General features: G+C 46.2%; 2 protein-coding genes across 2 annotated transcripts; one reads left to right on the forward strand and one right to left on the reverse strand.

The window, feature by feature from the left end:
• The first annotated feature begins 440 nt into the window (after positions 1-440).
• On the forward strand, positions 441-2,955 carry LOC125544807 (F-box protein At5g03100-like). Its single transcript, XM_048708573.1, has 3 exons — positions 441-1,393; positions 2,126-2,284; positions 2,366-2,955. The coding sequence occupies exons 1-3, from the start codon at positions 503-505 to the stop codon at positions 2,669-2,671; spliced, it is 1,356 nt and encodes a 451-aa protein (XP_048564530.1). The 5' UTR covers positions 441-502; the 3' UTR covers positions 2,672-2,955.
• On the reverse strand, positions 2,934-6,917 carry LOC125544808 (3-hydroxyisobutyryl-CoA hydrolase-like protein 5). Its single transcript, XM_048708574.1, has 15 exons — positions 6,759-6,917; positions 6,583-6,666; positions 6,402-6,470; positions 6,018-6,081; positions 5,832-5,905; positions 5,660-5,743; positions 5,169-5,253; positions 4,890-4,975; positions 4,600-4,721; positions 4,382-4,442; positions 3,890-3,988; positions 3,525-3,626; positions 3,403-3,444; positions 3,208-3,314; positions 2,934-3,119 (listed from the first exon to the last, which is right to left on the reverse strand). The coding sequence occupies exons 1-15, from the start codon at positions 6,786-6,788 to the stop codon at positions 3,071-3,073; spliced, it is 1,158 nt and encodes a 385-aa protein (XP_048564531.1). The 5' UTR covers positions 6,789-6,917; the 3' UTR covers positions 2,934-3,070.
• Between the last annotated feature and the right edge of the window lie 765 nt (positions 6,918-7,682).

Genomic DNA, 7,682 nt, shown 5'->3' on the forward strand with positions numbered 1-7,682 from the left:
ATACATAGCTTGCAAAAATGTCATATATTATGGGATGGAGGGAGTACTACTTAGTTCAACCAAATGAACTAAATTTTTAAATGGAGGGTACCTTTAGGTTCTATAATTGCATCCCTGGCATTCAATCATAATTTATTTTTTTGAGGATGAATGGCCTTCAATCATGATTTTTTTTGTGAGACAATGAATTTTCTTTTGTGAGGGGTAGCCTGCAATCTTTTTATTTTTTGAGAAAAACCTGTAGCCTTCAATCATGATGGAACTTCGAAGGAGATGGTGGGGCGAGTCGAGCCCAGCCCAATATTTCTTTTTTTTAGAACAGCCCAGCCCAACTTGACTCAAGTCATGGGCTCAAATACGCCGACGGAATCGAAGAGAAACTTGCGAGGCACACGATTGAGCCCGAGGCCTGAGCTCTCCAAAAGCCAGCCACCGTCCCGACCCAACCCGGATCCATCCACACAACTCTCCTCCCCTTCCCTCCGATCCAACCCGCACCGAGATGGCCCGCCCGCCCGCCGCCGCGAACCTCAAGCGCAAGCGGAAGCGCCGCCGCCGCCCCAAGGCCGGCAAGGGCGCGGCCGCCGACTTGCCCGACTTCTTCTCCAACCTCCCCGACGACGTCGTGCTCGCCATCGCCAACCGCCTCCCGACCCGCCTCGCCGTCACGCTCTCCGTCCTCGCCCGCCGCTTCCGCCACCTCCCCTCCCTCTACTCCCACCTCGACTCCGTCAGGTTCTCCGGGCCCGCCTCCCCGGTCCCTCTGCCCGCCAGCCAGCCCAAGCTCCTCCGCCGCCTCGACATCGCCCCGCCCAAACCTATCAAGCCCTCCGCCCTCCGCCACGTCATCAACGCCGCCGCCAACCACGGCCTCTCCGAGCTCGCCGTCCGCCTGCACCGCCGCGTCTGCCTGCCCAAGAATGTCTTCGCCATCCGCTCTCTCGCCGTGCTATCCCTCAACACCTGCAGCGTGCCGCCCCTCTCCGCCGTCACTTGCGCCCGCCTCCGGACGCTCAAGCTACACCGCGTCTACATCAAACAGGTGGTCCTCACCGCCATCCTCTCCGCGGCGACCGGGCTCCAGACGCTGGAGATGGTACACTGCACGGGCTTGGACGCCGGATGCACGGTGGAGTCGTTGACCGTGAGGAGCTTCTTGTTTATGCCCAACGTGGAGCAACGGGAGGTCACGCTGAGAGCGCCGGGGCTGAGGACAATCACGCTTCACACGCGACCCAAGACGCAGAAGGTGCACCTGGAGCCTTCGCCGGATGTCAGCAAGGTATACCTGCACGTCGCCAAGTCCCAGGAAAAGGTTCTCTTCAGGATGCGGCCGTTCTTGGATGCTGCCACAGGGCTAGCTTCCCTTACGCTCAGAGGCTGTGCTGTGAAGGTGAGCTCTCTCGCATCCATCGTACTCTATCAGCTATTACTGCAGTGTTAATTTGTCTAGATCCGAAGTAGGCTGCTGTCCAATTGTTCACAATACTGGTCATGATACGTGGAAGAATATGCGTAGTTGATGAACGGAAGCCTCAGCCAGGCTACGTGTTCCTTGGCAGCGTTACAGTGTGTTTGCCTTGTCACAAGTCAATGATTCATGTAGTTCAAGCTGCAAAACTAAGTGATCAATTAGTATAACCTTAGGAAGGACCTCCCTGGGTTTGATCCATGAAAACTTGGTTTTAGGAAGGACAGAGTAGTTCCACCGTGACTTACTTGTACTCCCTCCGTCCCAAAATAAGTGACTCAACTTTGTACTAACTTTAAGGGGTAATACTTTGAAGTTACAGTTAAGATACTTACTTGTAATGCTTTGTATGGTGCATTGATTCTTATGTGTGTGGCAATGCATGCTGCTGACAAAGATGTGTCACTTATTCTTATAAATATGAGAAAGACAACTTAAGTATTTGTGTTATGTAGCAATTTGTAGATTCCAGGAAACAAGTAGTTGTTTGAGTCAGAACATAACAAGTGGTTGAAGTCACACACTACTTAACACTTCTATTTCTTCGTGGGTTTGGGTCTAACCTAAACAATTAAACATGCATAGCTTAATTTTATCCCATCTGCAGATTGAGTTTTTACCTCATTTGTATATTCGTATCTTATTCCTTTGCAGTTGTTAGCTGGTGAATATAAAGATATTGTGAAGTTGCCAATTACATTTGAAGGGTTGAGGATATTGTCAGTGAGCTTGAATTTCTCGCGTGAATCAGAAGCTGTTTTCCTGGTGAAGCTGCTTCAGAGCTGTCCTAGCCTACAGCAGTTGACCGTCTCGGTATGCATCTTATCATCTACAGGTTTCAGTTCATTGAGAGATGTATTATTATTATTATTAACACACCTTACTTCATGCTAGGCTGCTGAAAATAAGATGACAGAGGCGTCCTTTAGTTTTGCTGATCACAAGAAGATGCTTGCAAAGGCATCATGCCTAACTAATAGCCTGTTGAAGATTAAGTTTCTTGGGTTCAAGTCTGGAGAATATGAGAAGGACCTCCTTGTTTTCCTATTAAATCGAACCAATAAGCTGAAGAAGATTGGGGTGCAGTTTCCAGCAAGCGAAGAAACCACTGTGAAGTGGGCTTTATCTGTGAGGCCAGCCCCAATCGAGAGAAGATCTACTATGTTCAACAAGGGCTACCTGCAGTTGGAGTATACCTGATAGCTTACACGATAGGCATACACCACATGTTTTCAGTTTCGCTGCACATACTTCCCTTTGGTAGAACTTTTGTCCTTGACTTGTGGACATGACACGGGCGTGATGGTTGCAATCTCGAGTGGTTGGGTTCAACCCTTCTTTACATAGCTAGGTGAAGTTAGAACAGAGTTTGAGACAGATATATGAAAAGAGCAGAGAATATCTGGGTTGTGTTGTAGTTTTCACAAGACAAGAACAGGAGATGAGTTTTACTTGTGTGTCGTAATGAAACCTCAGTTGCTTTATTGCTTCCTTTATAGTACAGTAGTTCTCAACAGTTGGCATAATGTTACACACAACATGCATGTCATACAGCAACCTACAAAGGGCTGCTGCTCCAGAGCCTGGGCTATGTGGTGATTACTGTGAAGATTTAGCATAGACCGTGTGCTCGTATTTGCCGCTCCACCTGCACGTTGGTGACATTGAATGAGTAAACTGTCTATGCTAGGTGTCTGAAATTCAAACGGCAAAAAAGTTTTGGTGGACTCAGTCACCTGTTGGAATCATCAGATGGGACTTGGAGCTCATGTCCCGAGCTGAATGGTTCGAAAACACGGTCAATGTCTTCATTCTTCACCTCTTCAACGGTTGCAGGACTCCACTGTTGAGATTGTATGTAAACCCATTTAGGCCCCAGTTGAAGAACAGATGCGCGAGAAAAATATGTATTGAGAGAGGGAGGGAGAGACCTTAGGTGCATTGTCTTTGTCGATGCTCTGAGCTCTAATACCCTATCATCAAACAAAATTGAAAATTGGCTAAGATTCAACCAAAAGACTCGTTTCATTCATTCATTGTACGGTTGCAATACCTCGTACACATCGCCAGTAATGATAGATCGGAGGATGTTCATTGTTAGTCCGAATTCCTTCTTCAAACATTCCTGCAGACTCTGCTTCCGACCTTCTCTAACCTGAAAAGTAGAAAATAAATCGTCAAAAACAGTAGACTTACTGGCTTACCTTATGCAAGCAAAAGAACCCCAGCCTAAACCGCACCCCATAAAAAGATTCTAAAGTATATGGCGTTTTGCACTAGCAAAGCCATATCTAACAAAAGAATGACTAGTGTGGCTATTAATGGCAAGTGTAAGCACATATTTAAACAAGAACCAAATATGAAGCCTACACAACAACAAAATTGTCCACGGATAATGGATGACACGAGAGTTCCTACCGATCGCAGTGTGATCTTCAATCCAGTAGGAGATGATCTTCTCATGCTCTTCAGGACTGGAGCTATCCATTGATTTCCATCGACGCTCACTTCTGAATCCTACATCCACAAGCAAGACAGTAATTTATCATACTATAAAAGAGAGGAAAATCATTCGTCTCATTATACGGCATGGCAGTAAGAGTATGAGTGTATCATTTCTGCCTTCCTCCTATGTAGTAAATGAACCACAGAACCAGCATGATAAACCAATTACAACATTCTCCTAAGCTGAATAGCCGAGGGCGATATAATTTTAGGTGCTAAGTGAATAAATCAAATTACCAAATTTTGTAAAATTTTCATTATCACATGAATATTTGAAGCACTGAGTGTAGAGCGAGCAAAAGCTGACTGGTAGTTACTGAACAACAGATCAAGAAAATTGACGGATAAAATTAATGAGAGAAGCAACAGTGTGAAGATTTTCCATCATAAGTGCTGAAGCCTTACAAGTGCTTTCAAGATCTCCTCAACAGTCTCGGCTGAGAAACATTTATCGATAGTTGGAAGCCTATCAAAAATCGATATTCCAGTGTCAGTTTGTTTCCATAAATAGAATAATTAGTAGCACATTACTCAAAGAAACCGTTTTTTCTTCAAATGAGTAAACGTGGAATCCTTCCAACAAATAACGGAATTATGATATTTATCAAGAAATAATCCTTAACTTGTTTAAAATACTCTCTTGATCAAGTTGAACATCCGTAGAGAATTCCTCAATGACAGCTCGGACTGCAGACTCGTCGCCTGTGTTTAAATTCAGTAATTGTTTTTCGAGATCTTCCAATTTCTGCCATACATATTCTAAACTAGTCAAACTACAAGCAAACCAATATCAGCAAGTATTTTGTTAGTCAAGCTACAGGTTGACAATATCAGATTTTTGTGCTTGGAACCAAGCTCAAAATACTGCAAACAAAACAATACATCAAGAAACGCAAACTGCTGGAAGACTTACTTCAGAATGGACAAAATGAGTAGCAAGACCGGCAGTGATCATTTCTTTTGCATTCAGTCTAGCACCAGTCAAAGCCAGATACTCCCCTAAAAGTTAAGAAAGAGTGAAAATAAGGAGATTGAAACTGAAATTCCTATTTATAGTTAATTGGCCATGACCAATTTTCTCATGCCTAACTCATTCATACTGTTTGTCCCAAAAGGACAATATCCCTCTTGAGCAAGTCATTCAAATTATTCTCTGGGGATGTGAGAATCGGAAATTAAACTCAATGCCTACCTAAATATCCAGGGAGCCGAGAATGGATATAAGAAAAGCTACAATCTGTGTGTAGTCCAACACTTGCCTCGGGGGTGGCAAAAACCTACACAAACAGAAACGATCCTTATGAGAAACTCCAAACAGATATATAACTACACTGGAGTATATAGTACTCCTTCCGTTCCGTCTTATAAGATGTTCTAACTTTTTTCTGAATTGGATGTATATACAGACGTGTTTTAGTGTATTTTGGATGTCTATATTGAAATATCCAAAACATCTTATAATTCAGAACGGAGGTAATATTCAAGTTTGATTGGATCTCGTTTAAAAAATTATGCAAGTATTATTTATTTACACAAACAAAATATCAATAGAAAGGCATTGAAGCTTACATTGATGTATGATCACTAGATTATTAAGGTGATACATGTACACAAAAATTTGAGAAATCTACAAACAAATTTATCACTAAAAAGGCCATATGTGTGGCATAAATTGATTCATACTGTTTTCTCTGTGACAACTGCAAATTTCAGTGGAGCAACCATGGCTGCACCTCCACCCATGACAAGTCCATTAACAAGGGCCACCTGTATGAATGCACAAGTGTATATTTTCAGAATATAACATCTGCAGTAAAACAGGGAATTTTCCTCGATTATGTCACAAGGGCATCACCGTGGTTTTCTTATATGTATGGATGTGATAGCAGAGCCAGTACATCCTATACACAACCTCGAGGCAGGAATCATCTGCAAAGCAGTCATATAAATATCTCCAAGCAGCCTTGCTTTGTTACATGCAAATATAAATCACTGATGATGCAAATCAGACAATACAGCACGGCGACTCTGAGAATCCCACCTGATGATCTCCCTTCGTAGAACATCTTTAGGTCCCCGCCAGCAGAAAATGCGCGTCCTGCTCCCTGTTGATCATGAAACCTCACATTCATGCACTTGTGACAATTGCTGAATATTAAAACACTTGAACAAAAAACCAATCTTCTGTCGCAGGACGCCGAATTTCAACACATATTATTGCTAATCATTTAAACTTGCTGAACATGACATTCGGCGTTTCCTTTGGATTAGAGAAAAGCAGTCATTTTTTGTTGCATTGGTTTCCTGAAACTTCTCCTACTATGGCAAACCATGACACTCTTAAGAACCAGCTAGCCTGGTTGCCGTCCTAAAGCAGCATATAGCAGCTTAATGTATGATGCGCCAGGTGCCAACGACTACGCACCTTGAAGATGACCAGCTTGGCATTGGCATCTTTCTCCCATTTCTCCAAGAGCTGGGCTAGGAGATAGACCTGCACACAAATTAAATTAGAAGCCCAACACAAATAAGCAGTCGCGACTCATTATTAGCATTCCAACCACTTGTAATCAAACATCTCCCGAGCCAAGAGCAAGAGAGCGCACCACTCTGTCGTTGATGCCGTTGAGCTGGCGCGGGCGGTTGAGGGTGACCACCCTCGCGCCGTTGATCTCCTGCCCGAGCACGACCTGCGCAGAGAGTCGGATTCCCGCGTTCGGTGAGCCGAGCCGGTGATATCGCGACGAAGAAGAGAGAGCCAAGAATCGTACTGGACGGTTACCTCGTTGGGATTGGATTGCTCTTGAGCCATGGCGAATCGGGAGCTGGAGATTTCTTTGACGCGTACAAGGTCGCGAGGTGAGGCGGATGCCCAATTGGGGTTGGTGAAGGAACCATTGGTGTGGGAGGGAAGAAGAAGGGTAGGGGAGTGGGTTGGTAAGCCGGGAGTGAGGTTGGGGTAGGTGCGACCTGCGACGTGTCGGAGAGTGGGGACCGGGGATTGACTACTGTTGAGCTGGGTTGTTGAACTGAAAATATGTCCACGGCCACGGGTTACCAGGGAGTGAATATATGAAGGTATTTTCCCACGGACTTGTTTCGTCACATCAAGAACGCTTTTGATTGGTCACATTAGGGCATCTTCAGCCGTTCGGCCCCAAGGGCACGAAAAAGCGCCGCTTGGAGCGAGCCGGCGTTTTTTTTCGGTGTGGGGGCGAGCACGTTCCCAGCCGCCGCCCCAAGTCACTTCCAGACGCCCTCACAGTTCGTCCAAATTTCAACAAACACGATCAAATTTTGGCAAAATTTAAGCGTTTTTTACACGAATAAAAGGGACGGAAAAAAACCTAAACTACGGCCGATGTTTCTCCTCCTTGACACGGCCGCTGCTCGACCCCTCGCCCCGGCGCGCTGCTTCACTCGAGCGGCGGGTCGTTGCCGCCCTCGACGTGCGCGAGGACGCCGCTGAGCGTGCGGCCAGGGACACCCCACCCCAGGCAGCGGCCCTCGCTGTTGTTGCGGCCGCGCGGCATCGGCGCGTTGTTGGTGGAGACGAGCCGCTCCTCCTGTCGGCGTTCGAAGTACGCCGCCCACGCCGCGTGGTTGTCGGCGGCGTACTCCGGGAGCGCCCGCTCCGCGGCCGTCAGGGACGCCCGCGCACGCTCGATCTCGTCGTGGAAATGGGGCGTCTCGGGGACGGGCAGAG

Source organism: Triticum urartu, chromosome 3 (assembly GCF_003073215.2).
Source record: "Triticum urartu cultivar G1812 chromosome 3, Tu2.1, whole genome shotgun sequence".
Lineage (NCBI taxonomy): Eukaryota > Viridiplantae > Streptophyta > Magnoliopsida > Poales > Poaceae > Triticum > Triticum urartu.